The sequence below is a fragment of the Durotheca rogersii genome (genome assembly GCF_024521655.1).
Source record: "Durotheca rogersii strain YMJ 92031201 chromosome Unknown GGS23scaffold_3, whole genome shotgun sequence".
NCBI classification, from domain to species: Eukaryota; Fungi; Ascomycota; class Sordariomycetes; order Xylariales; family Xylariaceae; genus Durotheca; species Durotheca rogersii.
This window is the reverse complement of record NW_026251234.1, coordinates 868927-893643: the sequence shown is the minus strand read 5'-3', so window position 1 is coordinate 893643 and position 24717 is coordinate 868927. Positions and strand designations below refer to the sequence as shown.

The 24717-nt window shown below is 55.7% G+C and overlaps 5 protein-coding genes across 5 annotated transcripts; all 5 read left to right on the top strand.

The window, feature by feature from the left end:
• Positions 1-347: 347 nt before the first annotated feature.
• Positions 348-3909, top strand: GGS23DRAFT_602907 (alpha/beta-hydrolase; the record flags this gene model as incomplete). Its single annotated transcript, XM_051519393.1, has 4 exons — positions 348-697; positions 779-925; positions 2461-2528; positions 2633-3909. The coding sequence occupies 4 exons, from the start codon at positions 348-350 to the stop codon at positions 3907-3909; spliced, it is 1842 nt and encodes a 613-aa protein (XP_051375327.1).
• Positions 3910-6942: 3033 nt separating this feature from the next.
• Positions 6943-8807, top strand: GGS23DRAFT_551297 (14-3-3 family protein). The gene is made up of 5 exons (XM_051515337.1): positions 6943-7158; positions 7363-7370; positions 7504-7857; positions 7934-8021; positions 8092-8807. Exons 1-5 carry the CDS (start codon positions 7147-7149, stop codon positions 8443-8445), a joined length of 816 nt encoding a protein of 271 aa, XP_051375326.1. The 5' UTR covers positions 6943-7146; the 3' UTR covers positions 8446-8807.
• Positions 8808-10281: 1474 nt separating this feature from the next.
• On the top strand, positions 10282-15085 carry GGS23DRAFT_279473 (SacI homology domain-containing protein). Its single transcript, XM_051512538.1, has 6 exons — positions 10282-11323; positions 11398-12684; positions 12744-13279; positions 13336-13445; positions 13502-13611; positions 13662-15085. Exons 1-6 carry the CDS (start codon positions 10683-10685, stop codon positions 15007-15009), a joined length of 4032 nt encoding a protein of 1343 aa, XP_051375325.1. The 5' UTR covers positions 10282-10682; the 3' UTR covers positions 15010-15085.
• Positions 15086-16563: 1478 nt separating this feature from the next.
• On the top strand, positions 16564-17957 carry GGS23DRAFT_279446 (uncharacterized protein). The gene has a single exon (XM_051512537.1). It carries the CDS (start codon positions 16687-16689, stop codon positions 17710-17712), a length of 1026 nt encoding a protein of 341 aa, XP_051375324.1. The 5' UTR covers positions 16564-16686; the 3' UTR covers positions 17713-17957.
• A 1964-nt stretch (positions 17958-19921) lies between these two features.
• Positions 19922-23349, top strand: GGS23DRAFT_551289 (pre-mRNA-processing factor 39). Its single transcript, XM_051515336.1, has 5 exons — positions 19922-20434; positions 20566-20781; positions 20837-20940; positions 21327-22532; positions 22628-23349. Exons 1-5 carry the CDS (start codon positions 20363-20365, stop codon positions 22794-22796), a joined length of 1767 nt encoding a protein of 588 aa, XP_051375323.1. The 5' UTR covers positions 19922-20362; the 3' UTR covers positions 22797-23349.
• The last annotated feature ends 1368 nt before the right edge of the window (positions 23350-24717 follow it).

Below are 24717 nucleotides of genomic sequence, written 5' to 3'. Positions count from 1 at the left end.
GTCGAGGCGGCTTGCATTCGTGTTCGGGGAATCCAGAGGAGAAGGAACAATCAGATCTAATTAAATACTACCTGTCTCTTCTCCGACCCGTCCGGCGATATCTTGGCAGGGGAAAGGAGATCGGCACGGGCTGACAAGGAACTCGTGAGGATTGTTTGTCCGTGGATCTGCTCAGCCTTCAAGCCCGCCTCTTTCTTCTTACCGACCATTTATGGATATGTTCCTGGATACTTTAACCCTCTCTCGATTCTCTTCCTGTTCCCTTATCCTTTCGAACCTCCCTTCCCAGCGGCATTATTCCTCCTTACAATTGCTAGCGCCAACGAAACGCCCGCTCGAACATCAACATGCGTGCCGTATCGCTGCTGAGCCTCATGGCTGGGTTGGCAAGCTCTAGGGCGCTGAAATACACTGTCCCCATGGCGCTCAGTGCCGCAGACTGCACCTTTCCAGCCCTCTACGAAGTCGCCGACTTCACTATACACACAGGTGTAGACAATAGCACCGCAAGCACCATCTCGTTTCGTTTCGCCGACGTGGATACCGGTATCGACACGCGCTGCGAACGAAACTCAACCTCAAAGCCTAACATCCCTGGTTCGAACCGATGGCCCTGTGACCATCCAGATGTCGCGTTTATCTACCAGACGACCGGGATCGCCGGCTTAACCATGATCGAGGCGGCATGCCCTGGAAGGTTAGTTTGCGATCACGTCTTCATGGCTGCTCGCGATGTACGGCCGCGGGAATCCCGGCGACGGCTAACAAGCAAGTGCAGCGTCCCCCAGTTTGAAGCCTCCGGTCTCGTCAGGCCAGAGCTAGCTTGCACGAATTCCACCATGGGATCGACGTGTGTGGCGAGGCAATCCCCCATCGACGGAGATTTCGACAGCCTGCAACCCGCTCCTCGACCGCCGCCCGCTCGGTAAGAGCCGAGAGGGACAGGAGTGGAAGAAAATGCTGCGTGGTGCTTCGCAGAGGAATGGTACCAGATGTCTCCTAGGCCGCCGGCAACGAAAACTTTGTCGAAGAGCGATCGAGGCGGGGGAAATAATAAAGGTTTCTTTGTGTCGTAGAGGAACATGGCAGGCCGTATACTTCTCTAATGTAGTACCGAGAACAGCTGAGGTTCAATCTAGATTCTGACTATGCGAGATATATTGCTACGCACAGCTGGGGTCGTGGACGTATGTACCTACATCCCATTCTGGGTGCATGCAAGGCAGTCTGCTTTCTAATATCTATAACCCGAACTGGAATGTAGGCGCCTTGGATACCTACCTAGGTACCTATCTATCTACCTACCTCTAAGCAACCTTACCTCTCCCATGGTCGTCGTGGGCTACCATAGGTACCTACCCAGGTAGGTACCTGCCCACCTAGGTACCTACACCTACCCTCTATCATCAATAGTGGATGTTAGCTGAAGTTTCCTCTGTGTTTTTGACTACCGCGGGACTCCTTTTCGTCTATGTTCTCAGCCCAAACCAAGCAAAGCGGCGACGCCACGCAGCCCGATTCTACCCAGGTGACCCAACGGTAAACGTGACCTCGACCTTGGCAAATAGACACATACCGTGCGTCTCCTATTCGTCTTCCGTTTGGATGCGACGAGGTAAGCCTACAGGTAGTTAGACGTTAGAGACAACCTGAGGCCGGGGGCATGTATCTCTAAGTAAGTACCCATGTGTATAGCTGTAGGTACCTCAGAATATAGGTACAAGAGTCAATATCAGAAAGTACCTAAGGTACCCAGGCAGGGAGTGCCTGGCGGCGGCAGACACGTAACCTAATGAAGTCGAGGCCAGGAGGTAACCTGTCTTGAGACAAGGTGCTGCGTGTTGCCGCCGCCGATACTCAGCAGCTTGCAGCGTCTCCCTGCCGTTGTACGTGTACCCAGGTAAAAGGGAAGAGGTAATAGGTCCAGTTCCCCAGCGTTAGGTCCGGCTAGAAAGGTTACAAGTCCCCCGTACCTTGTACCCTATACCTTGCCTCGTACCCCGCATTATCATGCCCAATGTTCCACTTGTTGTCGGCCTCTCATTGGCTGTCTAGCATGCGCAACTCCCACTAAGTGTCGTAATGCGGTTTCCCGCCCAGCCCAAAAAACGCCAAAGTGACCTTGTACCTCCTTTCTCAGCCGGACCAAGCAACGGGCCTTCCACCATTATTGCCTTCCTAGCAACCCCAGGAATCCCAGCAATCGCCGGCCGCCAGGTCGTGGCCGGCCAAGCTCCGCCCTCACATCTTGCTGCCAATATCCATATATAGGCCGCAGGCGGACGATGCCCTCGAGTCCTTCAAGTCCCGACTCGACGTGTCGCATCGACAGAGCCTCGGCAGCACAAGTAGCACGATGGACATTTAATGCGTCGATCCAACGCCAATCGTCGTTGCAAGCTTTACGTCTGACCTCCCTCGCTCCCCCCTCCCCTTCTAACCGCCTGCCTATTATTGTAGCCCTCCCTACCCGACACGGCTTCCTTCTCCTCACGCCGCCACCTCAATTGGAGCGGTTTGCGCCTGTGGTCTCTCGAGCATGATCGTCTTCTCGACACCAGTTCCCGAATCCTAACGTTAGCGACCTGAAAGCACCGAAGCTTGTCGCGTGCGACAATACATACCATGCGAGCCCTTCCTCTACTCCTCCCCTTCCTACGTGTCGCTACTGTCTTCGCATCGGGGCAGCTGCCACGGAATCGCCAGCATCCCCTCGGGCCGCACGAAGGTGCCTCGACTCCAGGCCACATCTCGCCCGACCTATTCGACTCGCTCGAGCGCTTATCCCGTCTCGTGGATATAACCTACTGTGTTGGCACCACTGGGATCGCCCCGCCGTTTTCCTGCGCGTCGCGATGTAAAGACTTCCCGACGCTAGACCTCGTTACAACATGGAATACCGGGGTCCTGATGAGCGACAGCTGCGGATACATCGCCGTTGATCACGGCACGGTGCTAGAACCTAAGCCAAGTGCTACTACACCTACCACTACCACCACTACCACGGACGGGATCGCCGGCGAGGAGAATGTCGCGGGCGGCCAAAGCCGTGCGGCAATTATCGTCGCATTTCGCGGCACATACAGCATTACCAATACCGTCGTCGACTTAAGTACTATCCCTCAGGAATATGTGCCGTATCCTCCTCCAGACGACGGCTCTCCTGGAGAGCCGGAACACAGGTGCTATAATTGCACGGCGCACATGGGCTTCTTGGCGTCGTGGAAAATAGCGAGAGACGTCGTGCTACCGGCGCTCAAGCCGCTGCGCGAGCAGTATCCCGACTATCCGGTTCACCTCGTCGGCCACAGCCTAGGCGGTGCCGTAGCTGCCCTCGCAGCCTTGGAGCTGCGAATCGGTCTAGGTTGGGGCAACTTGACCGTAACCACTTTCGGGGAGCCGCGGGTTGGCAACGATGGGTTTGTCAAGTACCTCGATTCCGTCTTCGAGCTGGGGGGCGTAGAAAAGCGAACCGAAAAACAAACTTATCGGCGCGTGACGCATGTAGATGACCCTATCCCTCTGCTCCCTCTCTCGGAGTGGGGATACAGGTCTCACGCCGGCGAGTTCTTCATTACCAAATCCACTCTCCCTCCCGAGCCATCGGACATCCGGCCGTGTATAGGGGACACCGACCCGGAATGTATTGCGAGTTCGGCAGGCGAATATATTAGAGACCTGAGGCAGCTCATTGGCGAGAAGGAGGTGGAGGAGAATAGCGACGAAGATGTAGATGTACGGACCCGAGGGGTCTGGGACATCCCGACTCGGTTCAAATTGTGGCAGCTATTCTTCGCCCACCGAGACTACTTCTGGCGGCTGGGCTTATGTGTGCCGGGCGGTGACCCAATCGACTGGGGTAGGGGCAGGTATCCCGATCTTACGACCCCCTCGAGTGACGAGTTATGAGCAGAGATTTACCAACCAACCAACAAAAACAAAAAACTGCTACCGCCGTATCGAGTCAAACTACGATAGAGCACTCAACCCTATCTGGCCGGGTCTGATACGTCTTCAGCGCGTGCGGCGGAGACCTATTTATTAACCCGGCTTTTCTTCTTTTATTGGAGGGCGCGCGGATATACGAAGCAAAGGAAGCATATACTTTGTAGGGTAGGCCAGCGATGTTATGCATCGCCTTTTAATGTTTAATGCGCGCTTGGTATGATTGGTAGATAATTCGGAAGCGATCACACCAGTAGGATACCTTTTGGTCATCTATAGGGAGCAGAGGAAAAAATAGATGGCACGCGACCTCCTAGAAACGTACGTTCTAATATGCTCTCATCCTTGGTCTCCTTACGAAGGAGGGTAGGAAGGGGGGTTTGACGAAGCTGAAGTAAGCCTGTGAGCCGACGGCTATATCACGAGGGCTCTGATTGGCCCTGAAGGAGGGATTGTAGGCGAGAAAGACAGGATATAGGGATATCTTTTGCTTTTTGTTGTGGTGTATTATGTGTAAGACGAGGCTGCCGCCTTCCCCCCACGGAATATACTCGTGTATGGATACAAAGATATCGAAACGTATACCATAGGCGCGTGGGTGTTTCTACATGTACGTATGCATGTACATGTATATGTAGGCGCCGGATGCAAAACCTACCAGGATGAGAGCAATCAATTGAGGCGGTCTCGAGAGAAGTTGTGGGATTTTCTCTTGGCGGTAGGGCGGTGGGAAGCATCACAGACGGAGGGGAAAAAGGGAGCGCGGGCGACAGAATGGGAGAGGTTGAGGAGGAGGGAGGAGGGCTCGACTAAACAGGTTCACGACGATGGGACCCAAACTGAAAATTTTTTCTTCGTCCGTCGAGAGGAAAAGAAGGAAAAAAAAGGCTCGTCGCAGACGGTAGGCAAAGTAAAGTACGGTTTAGTATTGGATCTGAGATCTCTCGCGCCCGTGCCGTGTTGTGGTGGTGTGTGTGGAAGGGGGAAGAGGACGGGGAGGCAGAAGAAGGCAGAGAGGAGGGGGGACTCGTGACTGGAAGAAAAAGGTGCCAACTCAGCCAACACCGCTCAGCTTGGGAAAGTGGTGACAACGCATTGGCCGGATGGGCCACACGATAAGACGATGGTGCATGGGGGGAGAAAAGGGGAGAGAGAGGAGAGGAAAGGGGAGAGAGAGGGGGGAGGGGGAGAAGAGGGTCGAGGATAGCTAGCGGTGGGGAGAGGAAGTTCTGGATCCCCGTAGAAGCGGAAGCGCGTTATGTGCAATACGCATGTGCATGCCTACCTAGGTACCTACAGTCCTCCCTGTGGCCGCCTATTATACCAGGTACCTTGGTTAGCCCTACAATCCCGCTGCTACCACTCTGTCTAACATGAACGATAGGTGAGGTTAGGTATGCATTTTCTGCGTTTTCCTCATCGTCCGGCTGCCGTACGGTCATGCTTCGCACCTGAGGTACTTTGCCGGTGCGAATACCTACATATAATAGGAGGTAGGCACACAGTCCCCCATCCTATCGATTTGGTTGTGAAGGCCGTTTATACTCGAGACATTTTGTCTTTAAGAGAACAGAATACAACGATGCAACACGGAGCCCTCCCCCTCTCTCTGTCTCTTGTTGACTTCGTCAAATTTTACCTTTTTAGTGTTCTCCTCCCTTCTTCGCCCACGCTGACAGAGAGGGCCGTAGTGATTCGGAACTACCTACCTATCTACTAGTATTGCCCCTCACAGCTCTGGTCCCTCTCCTTTCTTATCTCATCCCGCAGCGAACTCGCACGACGACCCTCGCTGCAAGCCAGACGCGTGTCAGCACGTCTTAACGAGAACTCACTGGTAGGCGGGGACTCGGCATTTTCTCGTTGCTCGTTGCGAAGCGAATGCCCAGCCCGGTCCGGCCGGTCCTGAGACAGGCAGAGCCTCTGTGTACGGATAGGAAAGGCCTGAGAAGGGCCTGGATACCTATCTCCCGATCGCGATATATGAGGAGAGGGCCTAGGGCCTAGGCCAAGTCCCCTAAAGGAGACCCTTGGGCCAGACAGACACAGCGCATTCGCTCCCCCTCTCAACTAGGATGATACGCTTATATAGATAGGGGCTGGTCGGTCTAGTCCTGTCCCGTCGCATCGAGGCGGGTGATAGTGGGGAAAGGCAATGGCTGCTTCTAGTCTGGCAACTGGAAACTGGAATTGCCAGACCGTTTGGGGGCGAGGGACAGAGAGATGGGCATTGGCATTGCATTTCCATATGGTACCGCATGGCAGCCGGCTTTCGTGGGAAAAATGAAGCCAATGCCCGAGGGCATGTAGAAGTTGTAGGCATCGCGCGTTACGTATGCGCGCGTACGACTGCGAGCAATACCCCTAGGTACCTTAGGTACCCACTGCCTTATCGCATCCCGTAGGCGTACCAACTATACTTCAATGGAAAAGGTATGTGCCTCCCTTGGGTAAGTGCCCGTATGAGAGCCTCCCATACATCCCAGTCCATATAAGAGGTACTGTAGATACAGACCTAGGTACCTAGATGTGTAAACGGACGTAAACGAGAACAACCTTAGGTACCTGCGAAGGAGGCATTGTTCCTTGTGCAAAATATGTACCACCTAAGGTATACATACCTCTCATACGTGCCTTTCGAATGGAAGGTTCTACGCGGCCGAAGACGGTAATGAGGGGCAGCGACGGGGGGCCGAGAGGCACAGTACGTATATGTACCTAATGTACCTTACAGGCAGGCACGCTTGGATAAGTTATCTGGGTACATCCGCCGCCTGCAACATAGGTGGTACCGGGTACTCGTGAGCAACGGCCGAGCCAGGCGATCAGAAGAGTACCCCAATACACGTATTCGTGTACCGGAGTACCGGCGTACCGATGTACCGTACCTACACACCTCTCTCTCTATCTGTTCCCATTCCGCCATAGCCAAGCGGGAGCAGGTGCCAAAAGTTGGAGACTCGGGCGCAATTTGCACCTGGCAGTGGCAGGCCCGGCCGCAACTTGCTGATTTCTCCTCTCCCACCTAAACCTCACTTTCAATACTTAACTTTCAGCGGAACTTGTAAACAATCCTCGATTCTCCCGTGTTCAACCTGCGAAACCTGCAGACAAACGACCTACCCGCCCATTTGCACTCCCATCTGCCCATCATCTCCCTGTCTCCTCTCTATCCAGAATCCTTCCTCCTATCCGTCCAAGATGTCCACCGAAGTAAGTTTTCGCTCCTCCGACAGTCTCTCTCTCCCCTTTCCAGCCTACCCCCCTCGACGACCTGGCCGTGTCTCGGCCGTGGTGCCATTCGCCTTCGCCGCGCCCGCACACCACCCGATTGCACAACCTCGTTTTGGGCTGTACCGCCAGTCTCGCACCCTCTCCTGCCGGCCTTCGCTAACGTTTCTCCCACCCGCCGTGTAGCGTGAAAGGTTCGTTCACACCGCGCATACCCACCGCGTCTTCCCCGGTCCTGCCCTCTGGCTCTCCGCTTTCCGTGCGGCAGGGCCGGGGAGGACGCTCGCCTGAAAAAAAACACGCAGACTGACTAGCCTCCCGCCACAGCAAGACTTTCTTGGCTCGCCTCTGCGAGCAGGCCGAGCGTTACGATGAGATGGTCACCTACATGAAGGAGGTGGCCAAGCTGGGTGGAGAACTCTCCGTCGACGAGCGCAACCTCCTTTCCGTTGCCTACAAGAACGTGGTTGGCACCCGCCGTGCCTCGTGGCGAATCATCTCCTCGATCGAGCAAAAGGAGGAGTCCAAGGGCTCTGACAAGCACGTCGCCACCATCCGTGAGTACCGAAACAAGATCGAGGTTGAGCTCGAGAAGGTCTGCCAAGATGTTCTGGATGTTCTGGATGAGAGCTTGATCCCCAACGCTGCTACCGGCGAATCTAAGGTCTTTTACCACAAGATGTCAGTTGCTACGCATCCCCCCCTCCTTTGCTATCTGGAATGTGCAAGATTTTAACGTCCGTCCTCTCCTTAATAGGAAGGGCGACTACCACCGTTACCTGGCCGAGTTCGCGTCTGGTGAGAAGCGAAAGGTTGCCGCCACCGCCGCGCATGAGGCTTACAAGGTGAGTTGGGATGGCCGGCGATCCCATCTCTGCGATATCTGCAGACCCTAACGTGCTGTTTTCTCCTTAGAGCGCCACCGACGTGGCCCAGACTGAGCTCACCCCGACCCATCCCATCCGCCTCGGGCTCGCTCTCAACTTCTCTGTCTTCTACTACGAAATCCTCAACTCTCCCGACCGAGCTTGCCACCTTGCCAAGCAGGCTTTCGATGATGCCATTGCTGAGCTCGACTCGTTGTCCGAGGAGTCGTACCGTGATAGTACCCTCATTATGCAACTCCTCCGTGACAACCTGACCCTGTGGACCTCGTCAGAGAGCACCGAGGGCGAGGGTGCCGGCGCCCCGGAGGCTACCAAGGAAGAGAAGCCGGCTGAGGAGGCTGAGAAGCCCAAGGAGGAGACCGCCCCTGCCCCCGAGTCTTAGATATGCCTTGACGGATACACCTCCTTTCCTCAGCTGAACATGATACTCCGTAGACATTCTCAAAGGGCCGGGGTTCCGTTGATACCCAGCTGGCGAAGGGCTTATGGCATCGGTTAGGAGGGGTGGTGCAAGAGTTGCTTTCGATGCAGGACTGGAGAATGCGAAGGGGTTTCCCTGGTCGCGTTTCACCTGAGGATACGTCGGTAAAGGCTACGTTATAGTATGTCCTTGTACTCGACAATACACATTTCCACAACCATGGCTGTATTTCCAACTACCCCCGTGTGTACAGGGACTGCGAGGGCCCCTGGATGGTCGTGTGGACAAATTTCATACATCTCCCCCCCCCCCCCCCCCCCCCCCCCATTTGTTCTTGTGGTTTTTGAGGAGAGATATCTCACTTTTCCTTACTCTGGTCGGCACGTGGCACAACCCCTTGCAGCTGGTCTCGTATGCTAGAGTGTGTGCGTCGCACGTACTTGCTAGACTACACGGCCACTTCTTGGGGCGGAGGGTGGCAGATTATCCAGGCCTTGGTCTACCAAACGACGTGGGCAATGCCGATTTGTTGCTCCCAAACAGACTACAGAGGGTCAAGGCTGGACTTGTACGTCGACGCGCGTCGCCTCCGTCGATGGCCCATCAGCACCTCTGCAATGCCTATTCCCGACATGAAATAAAAACAAAAACTCAACACCCACGACGCGTCGTCTATGGAGTCATCGTGATGCTATAGTAATATTAGTAGTAATGGTAGCGACAGCAGCGGCGGCAGCAGCAGCAGCAGTGGTGGTGGTGGTGGTGATGGTGGTGGGTAGGACTTGGTGATAGTTCACATCCCACTGACACTTGTATGACACGACGCCTCGAGCCAGTCAGCCTTCCCTTTGCACTGCCGCGCTCTCTCTCGTATGAGATAGTAAAGTGACCGGCCATGTCGCGCTGCGAGATTTTTTTTCTTTTTCGTAAGGCAGGGCGTGTCTTTGGAGCACAGAACCAGGCAGGCAGGCAGGCATTTATTTGCGGCTTTCTATCTCATTGTATGCATGCATAGAACCGGGTAGAGGTAGGATTGGGTGTATCTGGAAGAATTACCGCTGCCCTCTCTCCCTCTAAGCTTATCAAACAGGATCATGATCGCGGTGTGGAATCCATTCGTCTCGCGATCACCCACGGCGCGATTTGGTACTGGTCGCGTCGGCATTTCACACTTGCACCTCTATTCAAGCCGACTGTGGTCAGTGCATGGTAGTTCGTCATGTACTGGGTACGCTGCAGGCATGTAGGGACGGATTGCATGATCGTCTTGGCTTTGCTGTGCCCCGCTTCTCATAGATACGGTCCTGTATACCTGCCTCTAGGCTATGTATGTGTAGTATGTACCTATGTGCAGCACATTAGGTAGATGCCGGCATTTTGTAGACGTCCTATCAAGGCAGGATGGGCTGATGCTATCGACCGACATGTTTATGCTTTGTTATGGTTGTGTGGCCTGGCTCTGGCTCTGGTTGGCGGCAAGGGTGAGATGTGGGAAATGCGCGATAGGGTCAACGATAAGCGTGTTTACGGGGCGGGTAGGCTACGAGGTAGCTGTCTAGGTAGGTAATACCTCTACCTAACACCCAGGGCTGCCTGCCGATGTATCACTTGGCTGGAAGCGTCTGAGCCTGTGATTATGGCACCGGAGTTGTCGCGCCCAATGGCCTGTCAGCCTCACCCTTCAGCCTCATCGGCACTCGGTGACCGGCGGCGCCCCCCCAGTTGATCCGACCCTCTTTTCTTTTTTAATATCCGTATAGGCCCCGCAGTTGGTCCCGTACTAGGCAATTCGCCAATTCGCGGCAGGGCTGACCTTGGAAGTGGGCAACGCCGAGAGAACCTGAAAAGGAGCAACGTCACAAGCCCTACTTCCCTCCCCCCCGTCTTACTAACCCGACGTACATCCCTCCATAACTCCAATACAACTTGTTATGCATTGTACTGTACACCTGTACTTCTTACCACCAGCTGTACTTCCTTCCCATTAGAATGCTGCTTTTGTGAGAGAGGGGAAGGAAAGAAAGAAAGAAAAAAAGAGAGAGAGCGAGCGAGCGAGCGAGAGAGGGAGGAAGAAGAAGAAAAAAAGAAAAGCTTCCCCCTCCACGCCCTCCAACCGCTCTGCTTGGAATCGCTTCTAGTAGCATGTGTGCTTCCTCGAAACAGCCCGCGCCGTCTTCCCGCTGTCCTGCTCAGTCGGCATGGATCAGTTCCCCCCGCCGCCTCGCACTTTCACCGCAGCGTCGTCAACCGAGAAAGCCAGCCAGCTCCTCCTCCGCGAGTATCCTCACCGCGCCATCGCCATCGCCACGTCGACCCATGCCCTGATCTTCCGGTACACAGCATCCACCAGCGAGGCGATCGCCGATGGCTCGCTCACGCCCGTCGCGTCGGCCGCGCGGCTCCGCGCCGGTAGCGACGGACCCGCGCCCAAGTGCATGGTCGAGTTCTCGCCCGTCTCGAAGGAGCTCCTCCGCGGTTTCCGACCCCTAACCCCTCGCCCGATCTACGGAACGCTGGGCCTGATATCGATCAACCGCGATGTCTTCCTGTGCGTCATCACGCAGGCCTCGCGCGTGGCCACCCTGCGGCCCGGCGAGACCGTCGAGCGGATCGGCGGCGTCGACTTCTTCTGCCTGAGCAGCGCCGAGTACGACTACGCCATCTCGCTCAACGCATACGACAGCGACCCCTCGGATTCCACGTCCGCCGCGTACGGCCCGGGCCTCGGTCGCAGAGAGGGCGAGATAGAATACCCGTACCAAGAGCTGCAGAAGCTGCTGAGCAACGGCAGCTTCTACTACAGCACCGACTTCGACTTGACCAATAGGCTACAGGACAGGTTAGGCCGCTCTCCCGTCCCTAGGTAGACACGGGTCGGAGACAGAGAACCCCCAGCTGACATGTGCTGTCTAGGCCGATAGACTCGGATACGTTCGACATCGACAATTTCGACGATGCCTTCTTGTGGAACTTTTTCATGATTAGCCCCTTGGTACAGTTTCGATCCCGGCTCCTCGGACACGAGCGCGAGACCCTCGACGCATCCAGGATTCTGACGTCTGCGATACGGGGGTTCTGCTCGACCATGACCATCCCGCAGACGTCCGCCCCGCTCAGGGACGCCCACTCCGGCCTCCCCTCCTACCTCACCGTCATTTCCCGTTTGTCGTGTAGGCGGGCCGGAACTCGGTTCAATAGTCGAGGCATCGATGATGACGGGCATGTGGCCAACTTCGTCGAGACGGAAACCATATACTGGAGCCCCTCCGGTATTCTCTTCTCGTATGCGCAAGTTCGCGGCTCGGTACCCGTGTTCTGGGAGCAGACTCCGGGCCTCATCCCCGGTCAGCAGAAGATCGCTATCACGCGTTCGGCCGACGGGACGCAGCCAGCGTTCGATAAGCACTTCGAGGATTTGGAGCAGTCGTACGGCGCCGTGCACGTCGTCAATCTGCTCAGCGCCACGAAACCGGGCGAGGCAGAGCTTACAACCCTGTTCCACTACGGTCTGCAGCATTGCTCGCTGAGTCGCGTAGGGGAGAAGCAGTCCTCTGATCATGCGCTCTTACGGGGATCGGACTACGATTTCCACGCAGAAACGAAGACCGCTGGATACGAGGCCGCTCGAGGGATTCGGCGCTACATCGGGCACTCTGCGGAGGGGTTCGCGTATTATCTTGCTGAGCTCACGGACGATATGGTCGAGGCTAACGAACCGAACAGCCACCAAAGGATGGTCGTGGTGCTCCAGCAGGAAGGAGTGTTTCGGACGAACTGTCTAGACTGCTTGGACAGGACTAATCTCATCCAGACACTGATCTCGCAAATGGCAGTTGAGGCATTCCTAAGTCACCGCGATGAATATGCTGCGTCGGATTTCTGGTCGCGGCATTCTACTCTCTGGGCCGATAACGGCGACGCGCTTTCGAGGATCTACGCCGGCACGGGGGCCCTCAAATCTTCCTTCACGAGGCATGGTAAGATGTCCCTGGCCGGAGCCTTTGCGGACGCTCGGAAAAGTGCTACAAGGCTGTACATCAACAACTTTACCGACAAGGCAAGGCAAAACACGATCGATATGCTCCTGGGAAGATTAGTGGGCCAGGCGCCCGTCCATCTCTTCGACCCGATTAGCGACTACATATCCGGCGAACTCAGCAAGCGCAGCTCAGAGTACTCCTCGATGGAAAATATTATCATGTAAGCCTCGATATGTTCTCAGTGGATATCGCGGAACAGCGCTGACCTGCGTGATATAGGTGGGTTGGTACCTTCAATCTGAATGGGCGTACAGACGGCATCGGCGACGACTTGTCTCCCTGGCTCTTCCCTCCCGAGCTCGGCTCCGTACAGCCTGAGATCATGGCTGTGGGCTTCCAGGAGATTGTCGAACTGAGCGCTCAACAGATCATGAACAGCGATCCCACCAGGAAACAGCAGTGGGAGAGAGCTATTAAGAAGACACTAAATGATCGTGCCAAGCAACTCGGAGGGGAAAAATACGTCTTGCTTCGAAGCGGACAGCTCGTCGGGGCAGCTTTGTGCATCTTCGTGAGAGCTTCTGTCCTCCCCAAGATCAAGAACGTCGAAGGCAGCGTCAAGAAGACGGGCATGTCCGGCATAGCGGGAAACAAGGGCGCGGTCGCCATCCGGATGGATTACGCAAATACTCAGCTGTGTTTCGTGACGGCCCATCTCGCTGCCGGATTCGCCAATTACGACGAGAGGAATAAAGACTACGCTACGATTCACCACGGGCTGCGGTTCCAACGGAACAGAGGCATCGACGATCACGGTACGATGGGATAGCGCGCACAGTAGGATGGTCAGTTGGCTAACGAACTTTGGCAGACACTGTGGTTTGGCTCGGGGACTTCAATTACCGAATTGGATTGTCTCGCGAGAGGGTCATGGACCTGATCCAGAAACAGGATCTGGATAAGCTATACGAAAACGATCAGGTACGTGCCCAGGATCCCGTCGAGCGATGCGATGGTAGATGCTCACGTATCGAAAGTTGAACCTGCAAATGGTTGCCGGCCTTTCGTTCCCGTACTACTCGGAAGCGCAAATCACCTTCATGCCAACATACAAATTCGATATCGGCACCGATCAGTATGACACATCGTAAGTTATGCCGCCGCCTGCGTCGCGCAACCATAGCTAATCCCGAGCAGCGAGAAGGCGCGTATCCCGGCGTGGACAGACCGAATCCTACGCAAGGGCACGAATATAAAGCAACTATCATACAACCGTGCCCCTTTGCGCTTCTCGGATCATCGCCCGGTGTTCGCAACGTTCCAGTGCGCCGTGAATATCGTGGACGAGGCGCTCCGGGAACGGATCAGTCGGGAGCTGTATGAGCGGCGCAAAGCAGAAGTCGGCCACACGGCGGCAGGTTTGGCTAGCGACGACTCGGAAGACGACGAGGATCTCATCGGGTACGACCCAATCGAGCCGGGTCTACCACCCGCCAGCTCCGACCGGCAAAGATGGTGGCTCGATAACGGCAAGATGGCGACGTCTACGATTGGCCCGCCAAAACTAGCCAACGGGAATCGTGATAATTCTACGATGATACTCAATCCTAGCCGACTTTCGAACCCGTTTATCCCCACCGAGGAATCAGACTGGGTTGCCATCCCACGGTCCAACTCGAGGCTGTCCTCGTTCTCTAGCATATCCACGTCTCCATACGAGCATATCAACCACTCTACCCTTCTTTCGACGTCGGCCGCGTCCAACTCGTCGTTCAGGAAGCTGCCGCCGCCGTACGATCCGACGACTCTGCCCGCGAAGGTCGGCCAGATCAGTCTGCTAGACGATCAGGCGGTCGCGCCTAGCTATAAGAACGAGGTTCCACCGCCGCCGCCGCCGAGGAGACAGACCACCACCAGTCTTAGCCAATACTCTCAGCCACCTACATCGGTGGGTGCCCAGTCCGCCACGCGACCGTTGAAGCCCACGGTGCCACAACAGCAGCAACCGCCGGCTGCCTCTTCAGCTTCGTCCTCTGAGGCGGCCAACAAACCCAAGGCGCCTCCGCCCGTAGCCAAAAAGCCGGCCCATCTCATATCGACTTCACCAACGTCTAGCCCTTCTCCCCTCGACACGCAGGACTTTAGCCTGCCCCTAGACCGCCAAATACCGAAGCCGCCAATACCGCGTAAGCCGGCAACCAACATCTCTAACTTGACATCCAAGCTCGAAGCGAGTAGGTCGGGGGCATCGAGGGGGGGGGCGATGTTCCAGACGCACTCGGCCGCACCGCGCGCGAATGGGAACGCGCTTCGCGACTTCTCTAAGGGAGAATCGGGCTCGCCTACCCGCACACCTCCAGCCAAGGTTGGCCCGCCCGGGCTGGGGATGACGGAACGCAAGCCGACCCTGCCAGCACGTCCGCCGGCGCCGGCGCACCAGTTCGCGCAGTCCCTAAAGCTTGCGAAGAGCACATCGGCGGTGGATCTCCTCGGCGACGACGGCGGTAGCGAGATGCACGGGTGGGAGACGCTAAGGCCCAGCTAGACCTGGTAAGCTGCTGGCGCGCAGCCTGTTGTTGGGTAGTCGGTATTTCGAATTTTCGGCAGCACTATTCCTGTATCCGGAGGGGATGCCGGGACACGTTCAATGTCCCAATGTAGCATGGCGTTTCGGAGAGGGGAGCACGCATGTATAGTCTATGCGAGATGCGTTCCGACGAATCCGGTCGGGACCCACGAGGTTTCCTTCTTCTTTTTCTTCTTAGTAGCCCCCCCTAAAAGTGGCTTGAGAAAAAAACGAGGGTCGAGAGAGGCGTTTGTAGGCAAGGTACCTAGGGAAGCCCTCGCCGAGGGGGCCGGAGGGTATATAGGCAGATGAATAGGTGACCGACTTGACATAGTAGATACGTGACAATAGCATACGGTAGTAGTATGATATATAGGTACCTACCTATGCCTATACTCATACGTACCTATGCATATGTTGGGAGGCGCGTAGACCTCCTTGTTGTATTTATGAACTCTCGTGGCATGGGTGAGGCTGTCAGATGTCTGTTGTACTCATATAGCGTGCTGTTGGACTCCTAGTACCATAGGTACCTAAGATATGTCCTATATGTATTTCGTTATCTAAGGTACTTGGGTAGGCGCGCGTTAGTCTAACGTAGCCTGCTGCATCCAGGTACCGCGCCTACCTTGTACAAGCAAGCTATGCACTGGCCAAGACATGACACTGGAAATGTGTTGGGGCTGCACTCGTACTAGGTAGGTACATTGGGTAACCTCCTTCTGCCACAGGTACTTAGGTACCTCTAGGTAGGTACCTACGGCGTTCGGTCGAGGAGGCGCCTGCAAGATCCCACCCCCCGGTGCGGTACCCCAACGGCCTATTTAGGAAACCCACCTCCCGCCTCTGTTGAATAAGCCGTGGAATGCAACCACCTACTGCTATAGAATACACACCCGAGCTGGTCTCTCCATGTCTATATTGTATATAAACACATATACTTGAGAAGGGCTCGCAAGACCGCAACTCGCCTTCACATATTGCCGATTTGTTACGCCCAGAGCCCGAGGAATCGCCGGCCGACTCGACGTCACAATCTCGATACGATAAGGGGACTGGCACCGACTTTTACCTCCCCTGTCTCTCTCGACTCACTTTACCATACGCACCTCCTGTCTGGTTCGGTCTTGGACCTGGGCAAGGCCGCTATCCATCCACGCCTCGACGACCTTATTAAAAAATCCCCACCCCAATCGAGCAACCCCTGAGAGCCCCCAATGCACCGACTTACTGTCTACCGACTACAGAGTCATGAGATTCTCCTGCTCTGTTCTGCCACAAGGCCTCCCCTGTACCAGTGACTAGCAGATGACCTGGACGACGGAGAACGCCGTGGTTTAAAGTCTACCATGCCAATACCAACCGCGTAGTTTTGGCCGCGTTGACATTCACAAGCACACACATCTTCCATGCCTCTCTAGCACTCCTTGACCGTTTATTACACACTTTTTCTCATACATCCGTACAACGTCTCACCACCTATCACATCGCCGACGCACACACGCGCAGCACGTACACACAGCAGCCGCACTCCCCCCCCCCCGAGATCACGCGGCCTCGGCCCCGGCCTCCTGCGAACAATCTTAGACCCTCCCGCTCCCCCATCCGAGACTTGCCAGAGCAAACCGCCTCCCCCACCCCCCCCCTGTGGACGAGATGGCAGATGCCGGATACTTCCTACAGAGCCCCCAGCATCCGAGACCGCGGCCCGCGGCGTCGAACCCTAAATTCGATCGGATCGACATCTGGCGGACTGAGGTGAACAGGGCCCGGAAATACTGCGTGTGTTCGGCAGCCACGGCGTCCGGGTTCGGCAGCAATCGCGTTAGCAAAGATGCACCACCGCTATCTTCGTCTAGCACTGCCGTGGGCTCGGACAGCCGTACCGAATTATCTCAGCATCACATAGCTTTATCTCACCCTGCCGCCTCTAATGACAGCTCCGACAACCACCCCGAATCGGCTCCGTCCGCCCAATCGGCTCGTCGGCCCCTGGCCTCGTCCGAAGCCCCCCGGTCTAAGACCTCCACGCCTGACACGGGACGGTCAGACAACCAGAACCCCAACATCTGCGCTGTGTGCTCGTCCCGTGTCGATACGGAGGTGTCGTACCTACCGCTTACGGAGGATGGGTCGTCAGGATTTGTACGGACAAACCGAGGCCCTCGGTCGGTAGCCAGCATTAAGAAGCTCAAGGAGGCCGTCTCTTCCAAGAATTACAAGACCCCTAGGAGTATGCGCATCAACCGGGCAATAAAAGCGCCCTTTAAGCATTTGAAGAATGTCGCCTTGCCGCCGGACAGGACCTCGAAGCGACGACGAATCGTATCGAAGCTGTTTGGTAACGCAAGCGGGTACGCATCGTCATCGGATGACGAACAGAAGCCCCGGCCCCGCGCCACGGAGATGTATTACCTGCTGCGACCAGACGTTGATCCAGGGTCAGTGGAGACCTTGGCAGGCCTAAGCGATGATGATGATGATGAACGAAGGAAACCCGGACTAACCATTGACCAGACGGCGTCCAGATTACAGAGGGCGCTCAAACTACTAGAGAAGAACGGCAATACGTTAGGCACCGATCGGCCCGGACCGGAAATCCAGTCACGCGGCGACGTGATCAGGAAAATACCACGAGAAAGACTACATACGAACGAGCAAGAGCCAGTACACCGTAGCTAGAAGCCCCCCGTGTCGACCCGAACACGACAACGCCGGAATGTGCGATAAAGGATCCAGACAACGTCTCCCGAGAAGAAGAGGAAGAAGAATACCCCTGATTTGTTTTGTTCAGAGGCCGGATATCCATGGTTGACGACCTCGCCCCTGGACCCCCGAGCATCGGTGCGCGCGCACACATATATATACCTATTATGCATATGTATTTGGGGACGGCACGCATTTCACCTAGCGCCTAGGGCGGGCCGAGGATTGGCTCCCCTCACTGCCTGGGGCAGATAGATGCCTGCGGTTTGCCTCGAAGAGGTAGAAGAGGTATCATGGGTTTGACTTTTGTTTCTCTATTTCTTTTTTTGGGAAGAATCGGACACATGCATCGGCCTCCCTTCCTCCGAAAGATTTTCCAGGCCGAGGATAGGAAATACCCAATACCCGCATGGCGTTAGTGAGTTAGTCCAGAAGGGAGGGAAGGGGCACTGTTGTGTTATTCAATATGTGTCAGACCAGCCTCTTTGTTTCGAGGGAGGAGAAACGGGAGAGTAGCAGAGGAAGAGAGAAAGGGGTCGATGGCCGAAATTGTTCAACATACACACGTATGTCTGTTGCATATATAGCAGTGGTTCTTTCGGCAGTCGGCCGCCCCCGAAGGCCGGGGGACAGAGGAAGAGGAATGGAATCGGGGAGGCAAGCAAGGGGGGGGGGCAAAGATGGGGAGCAAGAAGGCGACAAGATGGGAGAGTGGAGGAGTGGCTAGGTAATGTTAATAATATAAGTCTTGCATACAAGTTGCGAGGTTCGGCAACTGCTGGTGACTAGGACATGAGACACGTAAGGAGCTGTCTACACCCGAAGATAGATCACACTTAGGTTAGTGTCTCGTTCCTCAGCTTGTCTGTCGACATGTCTATTGAAGGCACCTAAGACTAGAAAGCCGAGGAACGACTGCTTACCAGCGGGTATACCAAACTACGTATATTCTCTCTTTCCTTCGTCTACCATCATATCCAGGGCGAGTAAGCGAGAGGGGGGGAGGGGGGGAGAGGAGTGACGGAGGAAGAGGGAGGAGAGAGAAACAAGAGATGAAAAATAAGGGCGGCAGGCCTCAGATTCGAACTTGAGATCATTTCCATGTTTTCGATGGATATCCCTCTTCCTATCATTGAAAGTATCTGTGAGAGTATCATCACCGGCCCGCTATCTTGTGCGTGTGTGTGTATGTATGTGAATCGCCCCCAAGAGAGAAACGGACGGGTGATTTGGGGTCAGGGGGTAAAGGCACGGAGAGTGGTATGCATTATCCATCCGCTCGATCGATCGCGTCCACCAGCCATAGACGGGATCAGAATCGGCTCGGAAAGGCTGTCGCGCGACACGGCGATCAGGGGAGGAGTGGGCAGGGCCCGAGTCGACGCCGGGAAGCAGGCAAGGTCTACGTACGTGTCGGGGCATAGCGCAGTAGGTAGCATTACGGCTCGGGAGGTTACGTCGGCCGCGGAATGTACGCATTCTCATATCCACGACAGCGAACATCCGGCGGGAGACGCCGCGTCCGGGCCTCGACCACAGCGTCACGGTGACGAGGTGTGAAAATTCTGCACCCATCCTCCCTCCTCGCGCGCGCGTTTGGTCGCGCTAAGGGAGGTCGGGTCTACCTAGGTACTAACTTATATGTACAGGGGGACTAACGAAAGTCCGAGAAGGGGTCCCCAAGCTTGCCGCGTATGTACACAACACTTCACTACCGCCGTCGCGCTCATCGCTGGCCGGGCCAAACCACGGCTTGCGAAAAGCAAGCCCGGCCGCGGAGCGATGGCTGGAGGGCTTGTACACAGTACATACGCCTCGCTCCCGGGGTGCCTGCAAGCCACATACCAAAATCTGTGGCGAGGCGCGGCTGGTGGCGGGTGGTAGGTGGCTGGTGATTTCATTCTGACGGGGTTGGCTGACCCCATTGAATAGACACATATGCCTCTTTTCAGTTTGTTTTTGTTTTTGTTTTTTTTTTGCAAGGGGGTTTTTTTTTTCCTTTCCCATTCTGACATGTACATACCTTTACCTCTGGTGTCATACCTCTTCTCCTCCGTTTAGGCTAGGTACCTAAGGTACTAAAGGTACCTTGACATCCATACCTGCACCTCAGGTAACTGGGAGGTACCCAACGTAGAAATGTACATAAGCCTGTTCAAGCCACTCTCTATCCCCGATAGGGCTAGAATTATGCAACATACCCGTGCACTGTGTACGAATTAAGGTATGCCCATGGACCAAGACAGACCAAGAAGACGCGGCATGTCCTGTACTCCCAGCCTCATCTACGTCGGAGTTGCATGTGCTCTCCTTCACCTTACCGACCAGTTTTCTTCCGAGAGCATCATATTGTTCGTCGATCTCGAGGCTTTATTGTTATCCCTTTCCTGCACACAACACGCCTATCCACCATTGTTCATCACCGCCTCTCTCCTTGCAGACGGATAACAACCAGCACCAATTCATAATCCTTATACCGCATTGAGCACTATATCCATTCCCGTGAAATCTCTGCGCTCGTGGTGAACTCATCATCCTCTGGCAGCCTCGTGCCAACCCATCCCTCCTCGACGACGCCTCCGTGCACACGCTGTCAGGGCTGACTCGTTGGGCACACATCACCATCATGGCCGACTTTGACCAATTTGGTACCTCCGAAGAGGAGAATGCCGAGATCAAGAAGCTGACCCTCGAAGTGGTACGTAGCTGAGACGCTCCGTTGCTCAAGCTAAGCTGTGCTATATGCTATGCCTGCAACGAAACTGCCTCCCCCCCCCCCCCCCCACCCCCTTCTCTCTCTCGCGACACCGTCTAACTGGGCGTGAATAGGAAGCCGATACCGACAACTTCGAGTCGTGGGAAAAGCTCATCCGCGCGTGCGAGGCTCAGGAAGGAGGCCTAAATCGCAATTCGAGTCCCCAGGCACTGGCCACACTTCGGGATATCTATGACCGGTTTCTCCTCAAGTTCCCGCTGCTGTTCGGCTACTGGAAGAAGTACGCCGACCTCGAGTTCAATATTTCCGGTCCCGAATCTGCTGAGATGGTATTTACAGCCGGTCAAACGCTCCGCAAGCCGGCAAAGCTGACCTACGTGCTAGATCTACGAGCGTGGTTGTGCGAGCATAACAAATTGCGTCGACCTATGGACCTCGTACTGTTCGTTCAAGATGGAGACCACCCACACCCCCCATCTGGTTAGAGAGTAAGTTAGATAGGAAGTTTCCTACCCCCGTAACTTTTTACCACCGACAGAGCAAAGCCTACCTACCGGTCCCCAACACGACGCAAAGTTCATACACGACTGCCCAGTCGTCGACGGTGAGAGATGCCAACAGAATCCATGACATGTTGGATGCTTTCTCACAGATTCTGCCAGGCCGTGGTCCCCTACAGAGTCATCTTCTTGACCTTATAAAAACACCCTCGTCGCACTCTTCAGCCCTCCTACGCTTCAGTCGGATTGATTTGGAATTGGAATAGCTGCCTACACAATCCCTCCTCTCCTGTATTTGCCAACCTACCCACCCATCCTCCCTAAATCCTCCCCCCCTTTCCGTCGTCTTTGTCTTGGCTAATCTTGGCTTCCAGGCTCTTCGAGCGGGCCGCAACTTGTGTCGGCCTCGACTTCCTCGCTCACCTCTTCTGGGACAAGTACATCGAGTACGAAGAGAGGCAGGAGGCCCAGGACAAGATCTTCGCCATCCTGCAGCGAGTGATTCATATCCCGATGCACCAGTATGCTCGTTACTTCGAGCGCTTCCGCCAACTCGCGCACGCCCGCCCCATCAAGGAGCTGGTGCCGGCCGACACGCTCACGCGCCTCCGAGCCGAAGTGGAAGCTGAGAGCGCCGCGTACGGCACGGCGCCGCGGGCCGAGCTCGAAGTGGAGCGAGACATCCGTGCGAAAATCGATACGATGTTCTACGAGACCTTCCAAAAGACGCAGGAAGAGACGACCAAACGGTGGACCTATGAGTCGGAGATCAAAAGGCCCTACTTCCACGTCACCGAGTTGGAAAATTCGCAGCTGGCGAATTGGCGCAAGTACCTGGATTTCGAGGAGGCGGAGCACGACTTTGCCAGGATCGCGTTCCTCTACGAGCGCTGCATCGTCACATGCGCCCTCTACGACGAATTCTGGTTCCGATACGCCCGATGGATGTCGGCCCAACCCGGCAAGGAGGAGGAAGTGCGGCACATTTACATGAGAGCTGCTACCATCTTCGTGCCTATCAGCCGACCGGGCATCCGCCTTCAGTTTGCCTACTTTGAGGAGTCGTGCGGTCGCGTGGGCGTCGCCCGAGACATCCACGAGGTCGTGCTAGCGCAGCTTCCCGACTGCGTCGAGGCGATCGTGTCGTGGGCGAACCTCGAGAGACGACAGAGCGGGCTTGACGCCGCCATCCAGGTCTACAAGGCGCAGATCGACGCGCCGCCGATCGACATCTTCACGAAGGCGGTCTTGGTCACCCGATGGGCTTTCCTGCTGTGGAAGATCAAGGGCTCGGTCGAGGAGGCGAGGACGGTGTTCTCGAAGAACGTCCAGTGGTACGCCGACAGCCGCCACTTCTGGGAGAAGTGGCTCGAGTTTGAGCTGGAGCAGCCCACGGGGGCCGAGGTCGAGTCGGAGCACGCCGAGCGGATAAAGCACATCTTCGACGAGCTGCTGGCGAAGAGCCGGATCTCGTCGGCGGCCAAGAAGGAGCTGTTCTTGACGTACCTTACTTACCTGCAAGAGAGGGGCGGCGCGGAAGCGATGAAGCAGTTCCTCGTCGTCGACCGCGAGATCTACGGGTATGTGCTATCTTTTTTTTAATTATCTTTTTCTCTCTTTTCTCCCCCTCCCCTTTTCAGCTCCGTCTGCTTTACTATACTAACACGCTGCCTAGGCCTACTTCTCTGTCCAAGCTCGATGAGGCGGCCGTTAAGGAAAACGGAGTGTCGAAGACTCCGCTCGACGACGCGACGCGAGCCAAGGCCGAGAGTCGGTATCCGGCGTACTTTGAGTACTACACGGAGGCAGACTCGGGTGCGCAAGGCACCGCATCGTTCCAATAAGTAACGAGACAGGACGATGTACATGTATCATACTCGGTTTAATTTCGCGTCTCCGGTGTGCGTATCTGACATGCAGGCGGCGGTAGCGGGGAAGCAGACGAGGGATTCGACGGTTGGGCATGAGGGTAGTATGGAGGGGTCTGATATGAAGGTGTCTGTGTGCGTGTGTGCGTGTGCGTGTGTGTGTCGTGTGCGTGTGTGCGTGTGCGTGTGTCGGCCTGCTGTTGTGTATAATGACTTTGGGGGGACGCCGGAGCTGCCACAGGTGGGCGGTCTGACTGCTTACGAAAGAAAAAAGTACGAGACCATACATAGATGGGAGAGGAAGAAGCGAAGGGGGCGGCTCCAGTTACGCGCGCACTCTCTACGATCGACTGGCAGGGATTCAGATCGATCCGTTGACCGATCCGATCCGACTGCCCCGTCCATTAATGAATACAAACTCCCGTTTCATTTCCTGCGAGAGAAGCGGCGGCCATCGATGAGAGAGACGTGCGCCACCGTACTCTTCTGTCTCTCTGCGTCCATGCCGTGTATGTTAGGCATCTACCTAAGGTGTGGTGTGTAGGTATGTACGTATGCATGTGCAACGTGGGATTCATCGAGGTCTCCTCGGCGTTATCGGTAAGCAGCAAAGAACCCCGTGGGTTGGATGTGTCGGCCTCGGTGCCGGCGTCGAGCGCCACGGAGGCACAAAATGACTCATCAGATAGATTCGTATATACGTTGCGTAAAACGGGGACGCCTACGTTCTACGCGTAACCTGCAGGTGTAGGCTTATCAAGGCTGGTTCTGTACGTGAGGATATCTACCTCTATATATATAGATATAATAAAAGGCAAGATGACGCGAGAATTTCGACAAAGGAGAAGATGAGAGAAAAAAAAAAGCCTCTTGCCTCGGTATTTCTAAGCAAGTAGGCGGACGTGCTTACGCGTAGATAATGTAGGTATGGTATGTACGCGGTCTATAGAGCCTGGGGTTGCCTGATTTCGGTGCGCACCCGAGACGTTGGTACGACTTGTAGTGCTTTAGGTAACCTCCGCACCGCGTTTTTCTCCCGAGGTAGGTAGGTAGGTAGGTGAGGTGTGTAGGTATGTAGGAGGTCAGGTAGGCACAGCGGCACGCGAAGGAACACGCGCGTGCGCACGTGTGCGTGCGTCGACACGTATCTACCTCTTTTTTTTTTTCTCAACTTTTTTTTTTCCCATGGGGGGCCTGGAGCCATCGGGGATGGACCTAGGAGAGGTGTCTCGGCTCGTGGTGAAAGGGGTAGTGGTGGTGGTGGTGGTGGTGGTGGTGGTGGTGGGTGTGTACGTGAGGGGAGACGAGGCAAAGGGGATGGATGGAATGGGGTGGGATTTGACCTGCGTGCGTCTGCCGCAAGGTCGAGCCGGCCGGTCATCGGAGATGGGAGGGCTAGGCCCTTCTTGCTGGAGGAGAGTTAGGAATGCGCGGCGCTGTGCTGCGGCGGGGAGCGAGGGGTGGCATCTAAGCTCAAGGGGTGCGTGGCACCGCATCTACCTGTACTTACCTCTCTGCCTTTTGTTGCCGCCGCCTCGAGGGGGAGGGAGAGAGGGAGGGAGGGAGGTAGATAAGAAGCGAGATACTACCTCCTCCTCTTCCTAGCCTACCTCTTCCTGATTCCCGGAGCTCGGTGCCTCCTTTTCCGGCTACCTGGGTACGGCGGAAGGACTGGGTGTATCCCCAAATAGGTGAGGTACCTAGATAGCTAGGAGGTAGGTAGGTACCTACCTAGGTGGCTGGCTGGCTGGCTTCCATCTCGGCTGGTAGCGCGAGGGAGGCTCGAGGGGGATATATCGGCATCCGCCCCAGCGGCGCTGGCTGACCTGAGCAGAGCTTGGTAATAATGGCTGCGTATCCCGTCCGCCTCGGCCGAAGAGAAGAAAAATAACGTTGC